Source organism: Phacochoerus africanus, chromosome 1 (assembly GCF_016906955.1).
Source record: "Phacochoerus africanus isolate WHEZ1 chromosome 1, ROS_Pafr_v1, whole genome shotgun sequence".
Lineage (NCBI taxonomy): Eukaryota > Metazoa > Chordata > Mammalia > Artiodactyla > Suidae > Phacochoerus > Phacochoerus africanus.
Genome location: NC_062544.1, coordinates 126,448,870 through 126,472,017, shown reverse-complemented (window position 1 = coordinate 126,472,017; position 23,148 = coordinate 126,448,870). Strand labels below are relative to the sequence as shown.

The 23,148-nt window shown below is 44.0% G+C and overlaps 1 protein-coding gene and 1 long non-coding RNA gene across 5 annotated transcripts in view; one reads left to right on the top strand and one right to left on the bottom strand.

Moving 5' to 3' along the window:
- LOC125126365 (uncharacterized) overlaps positions 1 to 20,199 on the bottom strand; it is a 277,061-nt gene extending 256,862 nt beyond the window's left edge. The window contains exon 1 of one of the 4 annotated variants that reach the window (XR_007134617.1): positions 19,727 to 20,199. This is a non-coding gene — a long non-coding RNA (uncharacterized LOC125126365). The remainder of the gene's footprint in view (positions 1 to 19,726) is intronic. The other 3 variants (XR_007134613.1, XR_007134616.1, XR_007134618.1) reach the window with 3 other exon arrangements.
- The window catches only part of ADAMTS9 (ADAM metallopeptidase with thrombospondin type 1 motif 9), a 174,109-nt gene continuing 167,801 nt past the window's right edge, over positions 16,841 to 23,148 (top strand). The window contains exons 1-2 of the mRNA XM_047778629.1: positions 16,841 to 17,534; positions 18,111 to 18,511. Of these exons, the coding sequence (XP_047634585.1) occupies positions 17,420 to 17,534; positions 18,111 to 18,511 (516 nt within the window). The 5' untranslated portion in view covers positions 16,841 to 17,419. The remainder of the gene's footprint in view (positions 17,535 to 18,110; positions 18,512 to 23,148) is intronic.

The window sequence follows — 23,148 nt, the reverse complement described above, 5'->3', positions numbered from 1 at the left end:
GATTTTATCTTTCTATTGTGTGGCTTCATTCACTCCCAAATATTTACTCAGTGGCTACTGTCCACCAAAGCACTGGAGACACAATGGCTATGATACAGATAGGGTCCCTGCTTTCCTGGAACTTACAGAAGCAACTTGCCTTCTGACTCTGAAAATGAAGATCTAAGGATTTAAAAGTCATTGCTTTCCAGAGAGACAATGAGGTTTGTCATCACACGTAGCTCCAAGGTTCGTTTTCTAGAAGGTCACAGATATGGTCGGCTAACTTGTACTTCAGTTGATTTTCACAGTGTTATCTCCAGCATCTCCCAGCATTGTTTACCTACTATCTGCAAATCAGGGGCCTGCAAAATAAAAAATCTCAGTGGCCTTTTTAGAATTGCATTCCAGCACAGTTCCTTGACTGAATAACTAGAATGTCTGCCAGGCAAGGCTATGGGGAAGGAAGTTGTCTGTATCTTTGAAATGCTATTTCAAACATGATTCTTTTGCAGAAATTCAGAGAGGAGTAACAGCCAAGAAGTGGTTTATTTCCTTTGAAGTTACAGTTTCTGCCTTTTTTTCAGATACTACCTCATGCGGTGAGTGAAGATTTTCATTTAACCCCAAAATCAGAAGGGGGATACAAACAGGGTTATTTGAGGGCCCCACATGAAGTAAAAAATCCTAGTGTATGCATACATTAACTTTGCATTTGCTAATAATTATTGACTTTTGTAAAAGGCTTTTAAAACATTTCAATTAGCACAGCATGGAGGTAATTAAATATGTGCATGTATTAGAAGCCTTAAACTTTTTAAGAGCATGACACATAAATCTTAAGTCCCTTTACCCAGAATCCTCAAACTTGTCCCCTCTCCCTTTCTCCAGGGATGAATTTAGACTGCATCCTTCCAGACCTCTTTTTATATTTATGCATGAATACCCCTATGTGTGAGTTGTTTTGAACATGAGTGATACACACATCATGCTGCAACTTGCTTTTTGTCCTTCAACAAGATTTTTTGAGATCTCACCAATTAAAGTCTACCTGGTTCTCTCCTTTGATCTGCTGTACAGTGTTCTGCCATATAAACGTGCCATTTTCTAGACTGTAACCATTCTTCTGCTGAGAACATGCTGTCCAATTTTTCACTCTAACAAGCAATGCTGCCGTGACTAGCCCTGACATGCGTTCTTGGGCATCTGAATAAGTACTTCTGCAGGACACCCATCAAAAAGTGGAGAGATGATGTCATTATTTCTTTAAAAGAGCATCTTGATCCTTAACTCTTCAGAAGTTCCTTGAAAGCCATGTGGGTCTGTCTGATTTGTATCGCTATCCCCAGAATCCAGCACAGAGCCTGCCAGCTGGTGACTGCCTACCATGCATGGGGCTCCTGGTTTTTCCTTTGACCTCTTCATTTCTCAGTCTCTTGCCTGGCTCCTCCTTGCCTCCAGCCCACTTCAAAGGTAACAGCCCAAGGTCTTCGCTCTTGGACTTTGCTTGTTTTTCCAGAGTCTCTTTCCTTTGGCCAGAAGCTCTCTTTCTAAGCTGTCCATTAGAATCAGTTGCGAAGGTTTTGAAATGTACCAGCCCCCAAGCTCACTTCCTAGAAGTTCTGACATGATTGGCCTGCAGTGGGGTGATTGCAGGTAAATGGTATTTTTTTCTCTTAGCTTTCTTTTTGATATTAACAGGAGACTAGAAAGGAGAACCTAGGCTGATGGTTCTCCAAGTGGGGTCCCAAAACTGCAGTACTGGCATCCCCTGGGATTTTTTTAGGAGTGTGAATTGTTTGTTTGTTTTTTTGTTTGTTTGTTTTTTTGTTTAGAGCCACACCCATGGCATATGGATGTTTGTTTTTTTGTTTGTTTGTTTTTTTGTTTAGAGCCACACCCATGGCATATGGATGTTCCCAGGCTAGGAGTCCAATTTGAACTGTGGCTGCCAGCCTATGCCACAGCCATAGCAATGCCAGATCCAAGCCACGTCTGTGACCTACACCACAGCTCATGGCAGTGCTGGATCCTTAACCCACTGAGCAAGGCCAGGGATCACACCCACAACCTCATGGTTCCTAGTCGGATTCCTTTATGCTATGCCATGAGGGGAACTCCAGGAGAGTGAATTCTTGAGCTTGACCTTAAAACTACTTGAATCTTAAAAGAGTGAATTCTTGAGCTTGACCTTAAAACTACTGACCTTAAAAACTGGAGGGGCCAGGTACCTTGCAGTATAGCTTAGGCAAGCCCTCCAGATGATCCTGAAGCATGCTAAATCAAACTTAAAAACCAGTGCCCTCGGTGATCCACATTTTCCTGACACTGTAAACTTGTAAACCTCCTTTTTCTCACCTCCAACCTCAACTCCTCTCCTGAACACCAGCTGCTCCACTGATATTCCACTAGGGCACTTCCCCCACATCTCCAATGCTCCCTGCCCCACTCCCGCATGCCCAACTATTTTAATATTTTGTTATTAATATTTAATAATTAATACTAATAAAAATATATTAATATTTTATTATTTTCGCCCGAAGCCTTCTCCAACCCATCAAAGGCACAAGTATAGTCCAAGTTGCTAGAGGTAGAAATGCAGTATTCATCTTCAAAATTATAAAAAATAGGTCATACACCCTGGTGACTTAAAATTAGTAGGTATAGAAAGTAAACAGTGAACGTTTCCCTCCCACCCTTACTCCCTGATATGGACCGAACTGTGTTCCTCCCAAATTCATGTATTAAAGCCCTAACCCTCAATGGAGTTCCCATCGTGGCTCAGTGGTTAATGAATCCGACTAGGAACCATGAGATTGGGGGTTCGATCCCTGGCCTTGCTCGGTGGGTTAACAATCTGGCGTTGCCGTGAGCTGTGGTGTAGGTTGCAGACGCGGCTCGGATCCCGTGTTGCTGTGGCTCTGGCATAGGCTGGTGGCTACAGCTCTGATTAGACCCGTAGTCTGGGAACTTCCATATGCCATGGGAGTGGCCCTAGAAAAGGCAAAAAGACAAAAAAAAAAGTCCTAACCTTCAATGCAACTAGAGTTGGAGATAGGGCCTTTCCAGAGATATTTAAAGTTAAATGAGGAGTTCCTATCATGGCTCAGCAGTAACAAACCCAACTAGTATCCATGAGGATGCAGGTTCAATTCCTGGCCTTGCTCAGCGGGTTATGGGTCCAGCGTTGCTGTGAGCTGTGGTGTAGGTCACAGACATGGTTTGGATCCCGAGTTTCGGTGGCTGTGTTGTAGGCTGGTGTCTGTAGCTCCGATTCAACTCCTAGTCTGGGAACTTTCCTATGCCTTGGATGCGACCCTAAAAAGCAAAAAAAAAAAAAAAAAAAAAAAAAAGTTAAATAAGTGTGGGGCCCTAACTCAATAGAACTGGTGTCCTTATAAGAAAAGGAAAAGATGGCAGGAATAAGTCGCACAAGTGAGGACACAGCAAGAAGGGGGCCATCTGTAAGCCAAGGAGAGAGGCGGACCAGGAAATAACCCTGCCAGTACTTTGGTCTTGGACTTCCATCCTCCACAGCTGTGAGAAAATACATTTCTGCTGTGTATGCCACCCAGCCTGTGGTATTTTGTGATGGTCAGTTTTCTGTGTCAACTTGGCTGGGCCACATTATGCCCTGAGAGTGGATCATACATCATTGTGGGTATTTCTGTGAGGGTGTTTTTGGATGAGATGAACCTTTAAATCCGTGGACAGAGTCAAGCACGTTACCCTCCATAATGGGAGTGGGCCTCATCCAACCAGCTGAAGGCCCAAAAAGAACAAAAACACTGACCTTCCCTTTTAAGAGAGAACTCTTCCTGCCTTAAAACTGGGACATCATCTGCTTCTTGCCTTCAGACTCCAAATGAAACACAGGTTCTCCCTGAGTTTTGAGACTACTGGCCTTCAGACGGTTCTAAACCATCAGCTCTTCTGGGTGTCCAGCTCGTTGACTCACCCTGTAGAGTTTGGGTTTTGGTAGCCTCCATAATCACAAGAGCCAATTCTTTATAATAAATCTCTTTACAACTCTGTCTCTGTCTCTCTCTGTCTCTGTCTCTGTCTCTCTCTCTCTCTCACACACACACACACACATACACTTGGATCTGTTTCTCTGAAAAACCTCAACTTTCCCCATCTGTCTAATTCCCAGTCTTCTTCCCAGGGTACCACTGGGCTTAGCTTCTTATGTGGCCAGAGTTTTTTAGATATAGAAGCAAATAAAAATATGTAAAAAGTTATTTTTCTCCATTTTTTACACACACAGCCCCATTCCTTTTGCAGATGCTTTGTGTGATGTGCATTTCACTGTTAATGTGTAGCTCTTATTTGATTTAGTCAGTCACCTACAGATTATATGTTTATCACTTGTGATATTGTACCATTAGAAACAATACTGCAATCAATGAAGAACTTTGTGCATGTCATTTTTCTACATATGCACAAATATGTGATTTATAGAGAATATAGAATGCTAAGTCAAAAGGTATATGACTTGTGCAGTTTTGATAGATGTTGTCATATTGCCTTTGGGGGCTGTGGCAATGTTTCCACTCAACAACAATGTATCAGAGTTACCCAAAGTCTTAATCATTGATTATATTTATCAGGAATGGCCTGATAGCTGTAAAACTATACCAAAACTGGTACTGGTATAGTTTTGAATTTTTCTTGTTATGATAAAACTAAGTATCTTTTCACAAGTTTGCACTATTTGCATGTTCCTTGTTGTCAGCTATGAGCTGATACCTTTTGCAGAGTTTTTTTTTTTTGGATTAAGGAAAAGCTTAATCCAAAAGATTAAGTATTATCAGCTGTGTTATAAGCTGAAAATACATATTCTTGGTTTGTCATTTGACTTTTTATTTTGATTTTGATTGTGATTTCTTAGTAGGTAGAACTTGTTTTTATTTATCTGTTTTTTAATGAAGTTACATATTTCACCTTTTTTTCTTGTGGATTCTCAGTCATCATCAAGAGGCCTTCCTTACACCACTGAAGGAAAGTAATTATTCATTCCTGTTTGTTTCTAAACCTGTTTTGGTTTAATTTTTACATTTGATTTTTGATCCATTTGATATGGATCAAGCATGTGTTTAAAGTATGAGTATAGATTCAACTTTTTAAAAAAAATTTTGTAAAATGTTTTAAAGTTAAACTCCACTTACAATTATTATGAAATATTGGCCATAATCCTCGCGTTGGACAATCCATCCTTATAGTCAATATTATACCCAACAGTCTGTACTTTCTACTCCTCCACCTCTATATTACCCCTCCCCCCACTGGCAACCATAGTTTATTCTCTGCATCTGTGAGTTTGCTTCTTTTTGGTTATATTCACTAGTTTGTTGTATTTTTTAGATTCCTCCTATAAGTGATATCATACAGCATTTGTATTTTTCTGATTTATTTCACTTAGCATAATACCCTCCAAGTTCCTCCATGTTGCTGCAAATGGCATTATTTTAATTTTTTATGGCTGAGTAGTATTCCATTGTATACATATACCACTTCTTCTTTACCCATTCATCTACTGATGGTCACTTAGGTTTTGCTTCCATACCTTAGCAACTGTAAATTATGCTGCTATGTACACTGGGGTACATGTATCTTTTTGAATTACTGTTTTGTTTTTGGTTTTTTTTCAGGTACATACCCAGGAGTAGAATTGCTGGGTCATATGGTAGTTCTCTGTTTTTAGTTTTTTGATAAACTTCCATACTGTTTTCCATAGTGGCTATATCAATTTACATTCCCACCAACAGTGCGGGAGGGTACACTTTTCTCCACATTCTCACCATCAACTTAAAATTTTTTTTATTAATAAAAATACCTTTAAAACCACATGGCTCCCCAGTCATTCTAGCACTAGATAGAGAGGACTCCATGGTTTCCCCATTAATTTCAGAAGCCATCTCTATTAGAAATTAAATTCTCACAGCTAAATCTGTATCTGGATTTTCTAGATTTTCTGGGCTTCTCTGTTCATTCACGATCCAGTATCACTCTATTTATCTACTGAGACTTTAGTTTATATTTTAATATCAGGCATTAATGCTAGATTCTCCACATTGCTCTTCATTTTCAAAGTTTTCCAACCTGTTTTTTGTTTGTCTTCCCAAATAAACTTTGGCTCAGTTTTGTCTCATTCAAACAAAAGAAAAACAACAGAAACAAATTACTGATATTTATATTTTGTTTCCAATCATTTTACAAACTGTCTTAGAGAGAATGTAGAGAGAATGGGCACCTTTGCGATGGTCAGTCATCCTAAGAATTTAGTATTTTCCATCTACGCACATCTCCTTTAAAGTGTCATTAGTGTGTGGTGGGGTTTTTTGTTTGTTCGCTGTGCTTGTGGCATGTGGAAGTTCCTGGGCCAAGGATCAAACCCACCCCACAGCAGTGATCCAGGCTGCTGCAGTGACAATCCCAGAACCTTAACCCACTGTACCACAAGAGAAATCGTTTATTAGTGGGTTTTTGTTTTTTGGCTTTTGTTTGTTTGTTTGTTTCTTGTCTTTTTAGGGCCACACCTGTGGCATTTGGACTTTCCCAAGATAGTGGTCAAATCTGACCTACACTGGAGCTTACACAACAGTCACAGCAATGCTGGATCCTTTAACCCACTGAGCTTCTGCAACCTGCACCACAGCTCATGGAAATGCTGGATCCTTTAATCCACTGAGCAAGGCCAGAGATTGAACCCCTATCCTCGAGGCTATTAGTCGGGGTTCTAACCTGCTGAGCCACAACAGGAACTCCCGTTAGTGTTTTGAAATATTATTCGTATAGGTATTGCATGATTCTTGTTTTTTCTATCCCCAGTGATTTTTGTTGCTATTGTATGTGGGATTTTATTCTCTGATATTCTCTAGCTGGTTGTAATTTGTATATATATAAAAGACAACAATACCTGCATAATCATTTTGGGACTCATTCTTGTTGCTCTGACTTCTTATCGCTGTGATAACCTCCTTTACCATATCCTAGGTAGATTCTGTCTTTAAAATCTACTTTCTACATATCTAAATCCTGCCACATCCCCAGTTAAAGCCACCTTCATTCTCATTTGAACAACACAATAGCCTCCTTGATCCCATCCTCCACAAAACAGCCAGAAGGATTTTTTTTTTTTTTCCAAAATGAAAAGAGTGTCTTGCCATATCCTTGCCCAAGAATCCTCCATGGCTTCCTCCTGTTCAGAGTAAAAGGCAAACCCCTCTCCTGAAAGGCCCCACATCACCGGGCCCTGGCTCACTACAGCCCCACTCTCCATCTCTTCCTGCTCCTTCACACAACTCCACCCACAGGGACTTCCTTGGGCTCTGGAACCCTCCTACTTCTTTCCTATCTCAGACCTTGTTCTGCTGTTTTCTCTGCCCGGAATTTTTTCTGCTTGTTCTTGAAGAGGCTGGCGCCTTCTTGCTATCTCAGCTTCAGGTTATCTGGCACTTCTCAAAGAGGCCTTCTCTGTCCACCTCATCTTAACTATCTCCCCTTTAATCTCCCCTACAATACTTTGAACAGTGTTTAATTATATATTTGTTCACCTGTTTACTTAGTGTTTCTTTTCTCCACTCAACCGTGAGCTTCTCTGCTCTCTGCCCCACTGCATGGTACATAGTAGGTGTTCAATAAATATTTATTGAATAAATAAACAAATGTCTTCCTTGTTTATACAGTCAGGGGGTAGGTAAGCTTATACTTTTCCCTGCTACTCAGTTATTATTATCCAATCACATTTTAAACCCACACTTACTATATATCAAATGCTTATATTTCTATCTAAATCACAATCTTCCCTCAAAAGCCAGACATAGCTATCATAAATCTCTTCTTAGTGTTCACATAAACACAATGCATATGAGCTTATTTTCAAAGTGTGAAACACACATCGAAGGTTACAGGAAAAGCTAACATTATATATAATTTGTGAGAAACATTTCCCTAAGGGTGGTGATAAAGTATTTTCTTTATTATTGTCTCTTTATTTTAAAAAAAACTATTTTCTCATTAAGAAAGTAATTTATTTTTTATTTTATTTTATTTTTTGTCTAGGGTGGCACCCAAGGCACATGGAGGTTCCTAAGCTAGGGGTCAAACTATGCCACAGCCACAGCAATGCCAGATCTGAGCTGCATCTGTGACCTACACCACAGTTCACAGCAATGCCGGATCCTTAACCCACTGAGCAAGGCCAGGGATCAAACCTGCATCTTCATGGATGCTAGTCAGATTTGTTTCCACTGAGCCACAATGGGAACTCCTATTCTTATTGTAAAACATAAGCAAATTATGGAAATGGGTATCATAGACATATAAAAAGTATAAAAGATCTTCATAATTCCCAGTCTCAGAGATCATAGTCAAGGTTATAATGCGACATGTATTCATCGTTCTACACTTCTTTTTCTATGCAGATGCTATTGGAGGACAGGCTGAGATTTTGTTGTGGTGGTTTTATTTTGTTTACAGTACTATAGGAACCAATTACACAAACCCCACTGTGACTTACTTCCTTAATAATACACCTTGGACATATTTATGTGCTAAAACACACTGCTTTTCCTGACTCTAAACTGCCTAATATTTCATTGCATTTACTCTCTCTTAATGGTTTCCCTCCCTTTCTACCTTATCAGTGACTTGGGGAGGACAGAGTCTTGAATTGTGTATTTTCAATTTTTGGGACCTCCATCCCTTCTGGACACGAGGAGCAAAGTCACCCCCCAGGAGTCATTTCTCTCCTGTGGCCTCTTTTTTGTCAGAAAAGGTAACTTAGAGCAAAATGTAAGTTCCATGAGATTCAGATTTGTGATCAGAATTAATGAACTGAATAATCAGCTTTAAGAAGTACTGATTAAAAAAAAAAATTGTGGGTGCATTTGTGCTACAACTGTAATGAGAATTCCGGTCCACTACCACAGTGGGAAGATTGCCCAAAAGAACAATTACAACCTCCAAAGTGTTACTTTTTGTAACTGCAACTCTAGCACAGGTCACAGAAGTAGCTTAACTTTATTTTAGTTATGCTTGCCATGAATGCCATCAATACGTACTGTTCAACTTATTTTTTTTTGTCTTTGTTGTTGTTGTTGTTGTTGTTGTTGTTGTTGTTGTTGCTATTTCTTGGGCCGCTCCCGTGGCATATGGAGGTTCCCAGGCTAGGGGTTGAATCGGAGCTGTAGCCACCGGCCTACGCCAGAGCCACAGCAACGCGGGATCCCAGCCGCGTCTGCAACCTACACCACAGCTCACGGCAACGCTGGATCGTTAACCCACTGAGCAAGGGCAGGGGCCGAACCCGCAACCTCATGGTTCCTAGTCGGATTCGTTAACCACTGCGCCACGACGGGAACTCCTCAACTTATTTTTAAGTGGGGGTGGGGGAACCAATTTTCTTTCCAACTTCTAATATGGAATTGGCAAGGTGCTGATTGCTAGGCTTATGTTTCAGGAAGTCACCTATTTTGTGTTATTGGTGTCAAGTAATACTAAGGCAATGCACGGTGAATACACCATTACTTGTTGGTATTGATTTGATGTTAGTCTCATTCGTGGGTCAACCTGTGCATGCAATGCATCTGTGTTTGTTTTTTGTTTGTTTTGCTTTCTAGGGCCACACTATACCTCAGCCACAGCAACATTGGATCACAGTCACTTCTGCAAGCTACACTGTAGCTCATGGGAATGCCAGATCCCTAACCCATTGAGCGAGGCCAGGGATCTAACGTGCATCCTCATGGATCCTAGTCAGGTTCATTACTGCTGAGCTACAAGGGGAACTCCCACATCTGTGTTTTTGAACATCAGTTTGGAAAATGAAGGTATCTCTCCCTGCCCGCAGCCCCTCTCCATTGTGCCTGGTCATTCCAGGAGCTGAGATATCTTGCAGCTTCTTTGAAGCATTTTTAAAAGACCTGCTTTGTAGCAGACTTCCACATAAGCTCACAGGGGAATTGAAATTCTGCAGCACTTTATGACTCCATGGCAGGCCTCTTGGCCCTGTGCTGCTTTAATAGTCAAGGCCACCGTATAGCCTGAATATCACACAGATGCTGGGCTGAACTGAGGCCCATAGGAGTTTATAAGGATGGCTGTTGTCTCAAGGCCAGTGAAGAAGACCAATGATCCCAAGGGCCAGCCTTAGAGTTAGGTACCAGTGGTCTGGGTGTGAAAAGGCATTCTCCTCCACTCCAGTTGGTAGGATGTCCAGATTCCTTACCTTACTGACTCTCCAAACCAGATCCCCCTCCGCCAGTTGGCCTGATATCTGAATAAATTCTAATGACTAGTTTTCCACTCTGTGAGGTTATGTCCCTGACCATCACCATTTACCCTCTATTAAGCTTAACAAAACATAAGTACACGTGAAAGTCAGAATAACGTCGTAGTTTAAGAACACAGGTCTTGAAATCACAGAAAGCCACCTCTGAGGGCCCACTCAGCTGCTCACTAGCTATGTAGCCTCAGTCCAGTTACTCATCCTCTCTGTGTCTTTATTTCTTCCTCTGTAAAGTGGAGCTCATGGCATTTCTCTTTCATTGGCTTGTCAGACACATTGAGTACCCTCTTATCCACTGTGCCTGGAAATAGTAACCAATCACTAAGGTTAACCCTTACTATAATAAATTCCATTATAATGGCTGATTAAGCATTGTCTGGCAGAGGAAATGACTTGTTTGCATGCGTTATTATTTACCCTATAAAAATTTTTTTGAGATTTTCCAAGGAAAATTGGTTTTGGTTAATATTTTTGGCTCTTTAGAATATTCTGCCAGAAAAAAAAAAAGCCCAATGCTTGAAAAAATTGCTAAATCAGACTTCTATAAACTGCTAATCTAAGTAGAATATGAGAGAGTAGGGCTGGTTGAAAAAGGAAAAGAAACCTTACAAAGACAAGAGAGCTGACAGCAAGAATGTGAAAGGAGAATGAAAAAATATATAGTCAATGAAACATAAGCACCCTCATGGCATGGTTTCTTTGCCAGTAGAAGAAGGGCCCATAAAATGATGAGGGTGGGGGAGGGGTGGAAGGCTATTAACTGAGGCAGAAGAGCTAGGCTGCCATCTTTCTTCTCTGTCAAATTGAATCAGGAACCATACTGCCTACCTAGCAGGTGGGTTAGGCAGCAGGTGAGACTGATGATCTGGATGTTTAGTGATCACTTCCTATCTGCCTGCCACTAAGCCTGCAATGGCATCAGTGCATTCATTTTCACAGCATCCCCTCAAGCCAGGCAGCTCTGATTATTACCCTCTTTTCAGAGTGTGGAAAGGATATGGAAATGGACCACAGTACCAGTCTCTGACTTTCTATGTTCACAATCCTAAAGCAGGCATTGGGGAAAGACTAGCTCCTGACGTTGCTACTTCAGAAAATAATAATCATGATAAGATTCTAATTAAAGCAGGACTTCCCTCCCATGAGTAGTGGTATTGTGAGAAACAGAGATTACCTCCATCATGCCTGGGATTATGTATGGGTATATGTGAATGAAAAAAAAATGTAATTGTTAAAAATTAAAAGAAGCACCAGCTCTGATAACCACAAACAGTTTGTGGCAACAGTAAATACCATCATCTAAGAAATATTTATTGAGTGCCTAATAAGTACCCTGAAGCGGACAAAGTGGTGGGGGTGAGCGATTTGCCCTCATGTGGTTCAAAGGCTAACCAAGAACAGCAAAACAACAAGAACAAAAAATGGTCAAAGAAACAAGGCAGGAGAAGTTCAGGGCTCAGCAGCCATGCAGCATTCTGGTGCCATGCACAAAACTCTGAGCATTGTCAAGATTCCATGCAAGCTTATCTCCAACAACTGTCCATGTTCAATTGCACTTTTAGAAAATGCACACAGTGTATTGTTTTCTAATTAAGCTTCAGTTTAAGAGTGGCTTGGGTCTGAGCTAGAAGTCCTGCACTTCTGAATCATTCCTAGTTATAATGCTGAACCCCAGGTCTGAAGGTTTATCACACAGATACTAGAGGGAGCAGAATAAGGATTTGAGGCCCAAAGAATCTCAAGGATTATTAATGGGATTTGTTTGGGATTCCAAGGTCTGGGCAATAGCTAAAGTATGGTCTTCTGGAATGACAAGCAGGCAGAGAACACCTGGTGAGTGAACACCTTTGTGGAACTGCCATAAGCTAGTCATGAGCTCTCTAGAGCCATCTTAAAAACTGGGACTATGACTTGACATATAGGCTGAAGAAAAGTTATTTAGAACTTTAAATTTAGCATTAAAGCAAAAGGATTTTTTTTTTTAAATAAAAATGTTCTTTCAGATACTCATCAGGCCAGGTGTAAGGGCTGAAAGATCAAGAACAGTTAGGTGGGAGTTCCTGTCATGGCGCAGCAGAAACGAATTTGACTAGGAACCAGCAGATTGCAGGTTTGATCCCTGGCCTCGCTCAGTGGGTTAAGGATCTGGCACTGCTGTGAGCTGTTGTGTAGCTTGCAGACGTGACTTGGATTCCACATTGCTGTGGCTGTGGCACAGGCTGGCAGCTATAGCTCTGATTGGACTCCTAGCCTGGGAACCTCCATATGCCAATGGTGCAGCCCTAAAAAGAAAAAAAAAAAAAGTGAACATTTTTGTGCCATTAGGCTGCTCTGATGAACAGAGATGACAAGCTTTGGAGGTAAACTGACTCCTGTTCAAATTCCAATTCATCACATTCTAGCTCTGTCATGCTGGGCAGGTCACTTAACTTGGCTGAGTATTTTTCAACGTACATAAAGTGTAGAGAGTAGAACAGGGCAGGACTGCTAGGAGGATTAAATAACTAGCACAAAGTAGGAACTCAGTGAAAAGAATCTCATGTTATTATTACTAAGGATATAAACTACTTTGTTATGCTATGCTTGAAATCAGTATCTGAAGGCTTTCAAAAATATACTAAGATCATGTCCCCCATGTCACGTAAAAGATGACACAGTGTCTCCCCACCTCCACTCTGCAAACATGAAACTGGATCAGAGAGGGCACTGAGGGCGCTGTTCAAGGCCTCAGAGGTCAGCTACCTCCTGCTTGGTGCTTCATTTACCAGAATCCTATGCTACCCAGTACCATGGCTTATCTATTGCTGAAACTACTCACTGCTGACCACTCAGGAAACTATTCACTTTAATTCTGGCTCCTGGTCTCTCCCTATCATTTGGGGGGGGGTGGGTTTTCCCTTGCTGTGGAAATAGATGGCTTTGCTTCAAATCTCCTTCCTGCTGTTTTCACTGGCGTTCTGCAAAGTCATTTGTGATGTCATTGTTCGTATTTCTATTGACCAGACTATCTCTCCCCAGTGACTAATCTCAATGGTCATTCCTCTGGGATTCAGTTTTCATGAAGCAGCAGCCAAAGACGCTTCTCATTTAACCTACAATAACATTCAATTCCAGTAAAGCCTCGGAGAAGAAAATGGGCTCAAAACTTTCCCTCCTGCATTAACTCCAGGTGACCTTAACAAGTTGTTCTTCTTTCAGAGGAAGCTCTTGTGAGAGGCCAATTATTAGAAAATCCACTTTGCCCTCCTGTACTCAGGTAATTTTATATTCCTATTTATAGAACCACCTTTCAAATGGCATATAAATATATTTTTTCTTTCATAATTTCTATTTCATTGTTTTGAGAATCAGTACACATATATTTTAATCTGTACACAACTCAATGTATATAGCAAAAATCTAAAAAATATCATTGTGATTCTTTTCTAAACAGTTATTTTAGTGACTTTCCAGCCTGAACTTTGGATATCAAGTATAAATTTATTTATCATTTATTAACTTACATATGTATTTTAATATAGATTATTCTAACTGTATTATTATAAATGTGATACATCATTTCATCACAATTGAAACAAAGTAGGTTTATATCTATTCATTCATTCAATAAATACTTCTTGGAGTTCCTCTACAGCGCAGTGGAAAAGAATCTGACTAGGAGCCATGAGGTCACAGGTTTGACCCCTGGCCTTGCTCAGTGGGTTAAGGATCTGGCTTTGCCATGAGCTGTGGTATAGGGTGCAGATGCAGCTTGGATCTGGCATTGCTGTGGCTATGGCTAGGCTTGCAGCTGTAGCTCTGATTCAACCCTTAGCCTGGGAACCTCCATATGCCACAGATGCGGCCCTAAAAAAAAAAGAAAAGAGAAAGAAAAAAGAAATTTCTTAAGCTCCTACTGTGAGCCAGACCTGTACTAGATGTTGAGGAAAACACCGTGAAATATCACTGAAGTCACTGAAATGATTACTGTAAAATACTCAACATTAGAAAAAGGAGATAGAGAGCTAAAGAAAAAGTATACGTAACAAAAACAATCAAGGCAGTTCTCTCAATGATTCTCACCAAAACCACCCTCTAAAACCTAGCACCACTTCTGATCATTTATTCCTTATATATAATTATGAACTTGGACTAAACTGCCAAAACAATTTAAATTATGTCTGTCACTTACTAGTTTGGAGGACCCTTATAAACTTGCCTTTTTAGACCTTTTTAGACCTCAACATCCTTATCTGTAAAATTAAATTACAGGTACTGCCTGTCTCATAGGGCCACTGTGAGAAATTAAATGCACATGGTTTAAGCACATGGTATGCACTCAATAAAATTTGATTATTAACATTATTATTCAGACAAGACTTTGCCTTGAATTATTTAGTTTGCTAGCTCACTTGTCCTACTCATTTCTTGTTATTTCAAACATCTTCCTAAGATTCTTTGAGACTTGTTTATGAATGTAAATTAAAAGGTAAGCTAATTATCACTTAAATGATGAACCTACTCACTGAGGATGAGAAATTTAAAAACTTAAGCTCTGGTCAACTCAGCAGGCTGCAAGAGATACTTTGCATTTTTTTTTTTTTTTTTGGTCTTTCCTAGGGCCGCACCCTCCACACATGGAGGTTCCCAGGCAAGGGGTCCAATTGGAGCTGTTGCCGCCGGCCCACACCACAGCCACAGCACTGCCAGAACCAAGCCACATTTGTGACCTACACCACAGCTCACGGCAACGTCGGATCCTTAACCCACTGAGCAAAGCCAGGAATCGAATCCTTGACTTCATTGTTCCTAGTCAGATTCATTAACCACTGAGCCACAGGGGAACTCCCATACTTTGTATTTTCATCCCTTTCAGCTGTGGAAATGATTGAGTTATAGGGGAGCAATGTTAAAGAACGGTAACAAAGTTCATCCTTTAATGCCAAGTACTAGAAAGAAAGCTAAGGAGAAACAGTACACAATGGAAATGTCTAGCCTTGCGTATAATAATTCCTACAGCGTTAAATTCCCTATCAGGAGGGATTTAAATTGAAAAAGAGGGAAATTGTCTAATGGGAAATATTGAAAGGTGCTACATTTTTTATGTAACTTTACAGTGGAGGTCCTAGAGTATTTTCCATGGGAATCAGCTGATAGTTTGCTTTCTTGATATTTTTCTATTCTGCTAAACTCTCAGCCAATCTGACACTGTAACTGAGGAATTTTTATTACATAATGGAAGGAAAGATTGTGTATTAGAAATGTCTTTTTGTCAATTACTTTGAAGGTTTAAGAAACAGCTTTAAACGTTATCCTTTAAAAAGCTAGCTGTACGCTTGACAGGTATTTCTATTGTGCCATCTTTATATCATGTATACCCATCATAAATTCCAATCATATAGTTAGATGATGGCAACATTGATTAACAACTTATTTAGGCAATTTTAGTCCTACCAAGTCACTTACCTCTACAAAAGGAGAAATATATGCATTAATGTTTCCGCAGTAGTAGATACTTATAAAATATTGCTATTTGGTTCCCAGTGTTGGCAATCTTTGATATTTTCAACCCCGAGTGCCAGCTAAGCAACAGAAAACTCTAGTTCTGGGATTCTTGGGCAAATATTCATTAGTAACTCTTTTTACAGAAATTGTTCGAAATATCCAGGATTAAAGAACCCCCCACGCCCCATACGCACACACATCCCACATCCCTCCCTTTCTGGCATAATTTCTGACTTCCAAATTTGCATCCCAAGACGGAGTGTCAGCTTTGAGCTGCTCACAGCATCTCTCAGGCAAAGAGCAAGCGGAAGTGATTGAGAAATCCCTCCAGGCGCTGGTGCTTCCCCTCGGTAGACGACACTCCCCTCGCACCCCCACCCACACCCCCGAGCCTATCTCTAAACCCGGAGGCACTCGGGGGCGCCGAAATCCCCGCCTCTTCTCGCTTTCCAAAGCGGTTCTTAACCTTTTTTGGGCCGGAGACCTACAGAAAGCTAAGGACCCTATGGCAATGGAGACAGAGATTGGGGAAAGAACAGCTTTAAAGTTTTGCCAAACTTTCGGGAGACCCTGAATTTTAAACACACCCCGAACTGCAAGATAAGAACCCTAACTCTAAACCTCTTGGTTTAGGGCGATAAAACCAAGAGAGGTGCATGCAGTTTAGATGTCAAATCTCGTCCCCAGGGAGAAACCGGAGGAAGGGAAGGCGCTCCAGCGCTAGGCCACTTTCACTTGTAAGAAACTAAAAGGGAATAGTCAGGGAAAGAAATTCATAAAGCGGGGAAGAAAGAAGAGGAGGAGATGGGGACAGAAAAGAAAGAGAAAAGGAAAGAGGGAGATGCAGGCACTAGAGAGGGGCATAATAGGAGAAAAGACCACAAGAAGGGAAAGGGCAGCAGAGACAGAGCTGCACAGAGAGACAGGGAGAAAGAGGAGAGAGGAGACGCGAGAGACATACTGCTAGCGCCAGAAAAGGGAGAGAACTTTCTCTGCTCTCCCAACGCAGGGCAGAGAATCTCAGAAAAGCCCATCCGCGTGAGGCCGCGGGACGGCGATCGGCTGCCCGGGCGTTCACGCCGCCTGGGACCCCCGCCTCTTGGAAGCGTAGGCCGTCTGGGAGTCCCGCACGGGCCAGCCGAGGAGGGGACACAGTCTGAGAGGAGGCGGTCCCGGCTCGCTCCGTTTTCTCCTCCCCTCTCCTCCTAGAGGCGGGTACCGGGAGTATTTGAGCTGCAGAGGACCCGCGGTCCCCCCCCCCCCCCCCGCCTCCGCCCCCCCCAGCCCCCCATTCAAGAAGCCGCTCCACTACCCTCGCCAGCACAGCGCGCCCGGCGCGCCTCGGAGCGCACGTTCCGCGTCTTCTCCCGCCGGTTCCCTGGACATTATGCGGCCGAGCAGCCGAGCCCCAGTCCTCCTTCTCCTCCTGCTCCTCGGGCTCCTCCTGCAGCCCAAGCGGCTCAGCTCTCGGCAGGCGGCGGCGTTGCTCAGCCGATCGCGGACGGGACCCTCGCCGCGAGACCTCAGCAACTCCTAAAGTCAAAAGTTGGCGGCGGGCGCCGGGTTCCGCGCGCTCTCCGCGGCTGCTGCCTCGCGTAGCCGCCGCAGCCAAGGAGGGCAGAAGGGAGGGGGGTGGGGGGCAGCGGGGGAGGGGTGGGAAGCACCATGCAGTTTGTATCCTGGGCCACACTGTTAACGCTCCTGGTGCGGGACCTGGCTGAGATGGGGAGCCCAGACGCCGCAGCGGCCGTGCGCAAGGACAGGCTGCACCCGAGGCAAGGTAACGAGGCTCCGGCCACCGGGACCCCTCCGCCCCTGACGCTACCTCCCCAGCCTTCGCGTCCCACAGCGGGCACCCAGTAGTGGAGGCTCCCTTCTCTCTCTCTCTCCTTTTCCTAGAAAGAATTATGTCCCGCTTTGCAGCCTCTCCCTTTAGGTCATTCCCAGCCAATTTCTAGAGAGAGACACTGTAGAACGAACTTAGTCGTTCTCCTCCCCCCGCCTTTTTTTTCTTTCCCCACCCCAGGCCCTAAACTATAGTTACTTAGCAACTGGGGGCACCATGTAGTGGCATGTTTTACTTTTTCAGGGTATTTGTCAGGATCTGAAATCATCTTAACTACTTTGACTTGTTCATTGTCTAGCTCCGAATGGTGTATCATCAATGCCTAACACTGTTCCTGGCACATAGTAGTAGGTGTTGAGCGAATATGTGCCAGGGACTGAGATGAAGGCACTGGCTCAAATTGGCGGGGGGCTGGGAAATAACTCAGGACAAAGCCTCCACCTTCATTTTTAAAGTAAAACTTGCGTAAAATCGCATTATTGGTTCATATACCTCTGCTTCTCTCCACAGTGAAATTATTAGAGACCCTGAGCGAATTTGAAATCGCGTCTCCCATCCGAGTGAACGCTCTCGGAGAACCCTTTCCCACAAATGTACACTTCAAAAGAAGGCGACGGAGCATTAACTCTGCCTCTGACCCCTGGCCTACCTTCGCCGCCTCCTCTTCCTCTGCTACCTCCTCCGAGGCGCATTACCGCCTCTCCGCCTTCGGCCAGCAATTTTTATTTAATCTCACCGCTCATGCGGGATTCATCGCTCCGCTGTTCACTGTCACCCTCCTCGGGGCACCCGGGGTGAACCAGACAAAGTTTTATTCCGAGGAGGAAGCGGAACTCAAGCACTGTTTCTACAAAGGACATGTCAACACCAAGGCCGAGCACACGGCGGTCATCAGCCTCTGCTCAGGAATGGTAAGTGGGTGTACGATCCTTTCACTGCCCTCCCGCCTCCTCTCCCGCTTCTGGAAGAGTTAACTGCTCTCTAGCCTAAGACCCTCACAGCGCCATATCCGTTCTGACGTTAAATATCAGCTACAAACTAGTTTGCCTCCTGCGGTTTGGGTGGCTAGCCTGGTGCATGCGCTTATACTCGAGAGGAGCGCACGCATCCGCCACCGGGAGGTTCTGGATGTTTCCGAGCTTTCTAGGGTCCGAAATCGACTCAGCTGTGCGTTGCCCCAAACCAGCAGGCGGCTGAGAAGTCAGTTTCCAAACTCGAAGAGTGTTGTCCTTCCGTGCGGCAAACTCAGCCGCCCAGGAGCAGAGCAGCTGAGCGCGAGAACCCGACTCCTCATTGGCAAGTCTTGAGTCGGGGGTGTGGGGTGAGGATCCCCAGCCTCGGGTACGGGGAGTTCCTTCTGTTTGTCATGAAGGGCGGTGCGTAATCTAGAGTCCCCGAGTTCTCTTAGAGCCTTTTTTTTTTCACGCGCCGGGAACCCTAAGGCTGAATTGGATTGACAGGGAACAGGTCCCGTCCCAAGAACGGAAGGGTGGGCCGAGGGCCCCGGGGGCGGGGAAGAGGGCGGAGCCTGCCCCGGACGCTTCGAATTAGGGAGGAAACTGGAAGTGGGGGTGCGGCGCAGTCCGACTCTGCACCCTGCTGGTGGGGTGGCCCCAGAAAACAGAACTAATGGGAGAGAGCGTGGAAAGGCTGCCTGGAGGAGATTTCAGTTCTTCTGGGGTTTCTACGATCCATGAGGTTTCAGAGAATCAAAAAAGAGAGCCTGCGGCGCACGTTTCCCGAGAGAGGGAGGGCGAGAGGGCGGGGCGACCACATCCCCGCGTAGCAAAATACGCAGCAGAGCAGGGGATCCAAGCTGGTACCCCGACCCTATGCTTACCTCCACCCCTCGCCCCCTTTTTTCCCCCAGTGGGTCCTTCACGGCGTCCGCCCTGTCATGATATTTCCTCAAATATCATGACCGCGGTAAGGTTCTGGCCTGAGCGAAAGCTGTTTTTTACTTTCGCGAGCGATGTGCGTTTCTGCTACGCGCTATGACGCAGAAACTATCCCGAGCCAGGCTCTCCCAGCGCAAGGCGCTCGGTGCCCGGGTGATGCGATTACTTTTCCCCAGAGCACTCACACTCCCCACCGTTACTTCTCTAAGTAGGAGCTTGAATACTTACTCAAGCGCTTGGTTGCCTCCTCTGCGCGCTGCTTTTAGTGGATCCAGAATGCCGCATGTGGGTGTCCTATCCATCTCTGCCCCTTAGCCGAATGGTCTGCTGGGGAGCGAGGCAATCTTGAAGACTCCGAAGGCGGGTGGGGCGTTTAGCTTGCTGGCATATGGGGATGGAGTTGAACCCCTTTCTCCCCTGGCAAAGCGCCTGAAGCCGCGGCGCGTTGCTGAGATTATTTGGGGGTCGGCGGGGACGGCAGTTTGGCGAAAGAGGTGAGGGCGCTGCAGTGAGTCACCGTTGCCCCGAGATGCTTGGAATCTTGCTGTCCTTTGAAAAGGTATGGTCTGGGTGGGTTTAAGTCGGGCGCGGGATCCCAAAGCATCGGAGCGCCCCAGAGCCCAAGGCTGTAACCCCCAATCCCAGAACCTTCCCGATAGGACTGAGCGTGTACGTCAAGTTTGTAAACAGCCCTTACTCCTCCTCCCTCCCCGCCTCCACACCCCGCTAAGTGGCCCCAACAGTGATATAAATGTTTTGCTGCGCAGGATCTTCATTTCTGTTGGAAATTTTAGGTGGTGACTCGTACGTGGAACTGCAAGTAGTGACTCTCTTAGGGAATTGAGGGCCCGGACCTCAGGAAGGCTGAATGCCTAGAGCTCGCTGAATTCATTTTATTGTGTGTAATTGGCAATTTGGCTTTTCGGGGGTGGGGCATGGTGGGGAGGGTCCCACATACATCTGAAAATATGCGAGCTAGCTATTACTATCTTTATCAGTGAACCTAGTTCCAAAACTCTTGCTCCTTTGTCTTCCTTCTGAAATTTATCTTTCCTCCCAAGACGCCCCCTTAGCCACTTCAACAGCAGTGATGATATGGCATTCCTAGGCAGTAAACCTTCCAGGAAATCCTTCCCTCTTTAGAGTGAGTCTTGCCAACATTTCCCCCTACCCCCACCCCACCGTCAGTAATGAGGTACCTCTCAGATGTTTCTCACCTGTTCCGAACATTCTAGACCCCTTTCCCCCTCTCTACCTCTCTCACTGGGACTAAAGTCTAAGAAATATTTCCATCTGGCTGCTGCTTCTCCAGTCTTTTCTCTCTAATCCCTGCCACACACTGCTAACAGATTAAGGATGACAAGGTGCAAGATCACATCGCTGCCCTGTTGACTTATTCCTGTTCACAGAGCTCCCATCACCTAGAACAACTATAAACTGTCATCTGACACTTCAGACCATTGACAATGTATGTTCTCACCCCTGGCACATCCCCTTCTCACACCTTCCAGGGGTACCTACTCACCCATCCTCCAGTCTCACCTATCAAGCTTCCTTCACAAATCCTGTATTTCAGGCAGTCTGCTTTTGCTCTTTTCTCTGCAGTTCCCACCCATCCTAGTCCTACCTCATGGCCTTTGGACCTTTTGGATTTACTTGGTCGTTTTACCCAATGTCACATGCTCAAATCATTCCTTTCTTTCAAATTTTTTCCCCCAGAAACTTCTTCCTAGTCCTTAAGCCTGCTGTCATCTCTCCCTCTCCACTTTCCTAGACTCTTACTTGCATTTCTCTTTGATGCTTAGTATGCGCTCCCTTGTGTTATAGCTCCTGGTACACCTGTTCTATCCCCTTTACCTTGGCAGCAGGGTCAGCATCAATTTATTTCTCTCCCAAGTTGGAGCTTTGAATGTTGTATTTAGTACCAATGTTTGAATGAATGGTGACTTTAACCAAGAAAGGATTACTCTTCAATCAAGCAGCTGTTTTGTGAATCACCACAAAATTAATTTAGCTTGCTATTGATACCATTTATTGAACTCTTATTATGAGTCTTGTAGTAAGTACTTTATGTTTGCATTATTTCATCCAAATCCTCACAATGGCCCAATCCTTGAACAATCCATTTTGCAGCTGAGGACACTGAGGCTTTGAGAGTTGGGGAATTGCTAGTGATTTCACAGCTAGTTGAGTGCAGAGTTGGGGTTCCCACCCAGTCCTTCTGACCCAGGCTGTTAACCGTGGACCAGAGACTGAATCTGAGGAATTTCAAAGTGCTTTTTTTTTTTTTTTTTTAAAGCACTGGTCCGAAGTCAGGGTACCTGAATTCTAGATTCAGCCCTGGTATGATTCAGATGCAGCTGCTTCTTTGTCACTGAGGGGGAACTTAGGACAAGTCACTTCCTCCCCCGGGCCTCGGTTTCCCCTTTTACTAATCAAAACTGCCAGATTTTTTCCCAGTATTTATAGCCTGTCTCTAGTTGCTTTCACGTGTTGTGGCCTGCTTCCTTCTCTGTACCCAGAGAACATGTGAGTTGTGTGTTGAAAACAGAAAGATGAAAGATGCCTGGGTGAAAATAAACTTGTTAAATCACTTCTTCTCTGGAAACCAGCTACTCTCTCTCTTATTCTGATGCCAGACTACCCTAGAGCTGTCTCCTTATTAAGTCAGTGACCTATGAATCACATGGAGAGCTTTTAAAAAATAGATTCTAGACCTCAACTTTGGAAATTCCAAATCTGCAGATATAGGGTAATACCCCCAAGTGTAATTTTTGTTTGTTTGTCTTTTTAGGGCCGCACTCATGGCATATGGAGGTTTCCAGGCTAGGGCTCTAATTGGAGCTGTTGCTGCTGGCCTACACCAGCAACGCCAGATCTGAGTCATGTCTGTGACCTACACCACAGCTCACGGCAACGCTGAATCCTTAATTCACTGAGAGAGGCCTGGGATTGAACCTGCGATCTCATGGTTCCTAGTTGGATTCGTTTCCACTGTGCCACAATGACAACTCCTGTAATTTTTTTTTTTTTTAAACTTCCTGGGCAGTTTTGACACTTAGCTGGGTTTGGCAACCTTTGTATTTTAGCCTAGTACTTGAAAACTTTATCCTGCCTCAGAATTCTAAAATTCCAATTCCTGGGCCCTACCTGCAGATACTTTGATTCAGTAGATCAGATGTGGGATGGAATGCAATTTGAATGTCTAACAAACTCCTGCATGATGCTGATGCTACCTCTGACGTTCGAGGACAATCATTTCCTTGTGTCCAGAGGAAAGTCATGGCCTCTGTCCTTTTTTTTCCTCAGCTAGAGGAAAAGGAACAATGGACAAAAAGAAGAGCTTGATTTTCTTCCTTGAAACACTGCTCACCGGCATGGCACAAGGAACTTTTTAGTGCTCTTGTAGCTTTTGGTTTGGGTGATTTAACCTTCCCACACAATTTGTGGGTGTGTGGGAAGGGGAGGAGAAAGAGTTACCTCTTTCAAGTTGCTTAGAATGATTGGCAAATGCCAATTGTATCCTGGTGGTTAAAGACTAACACTGCAACCCCAGAGGCCACTCATGTGTTCTAAGCCCTTACAAGGTGTCACTTTGCTTAACACTCTGTATGCATGATCTCATTTAATCTGCACAATAAATAAGAGAC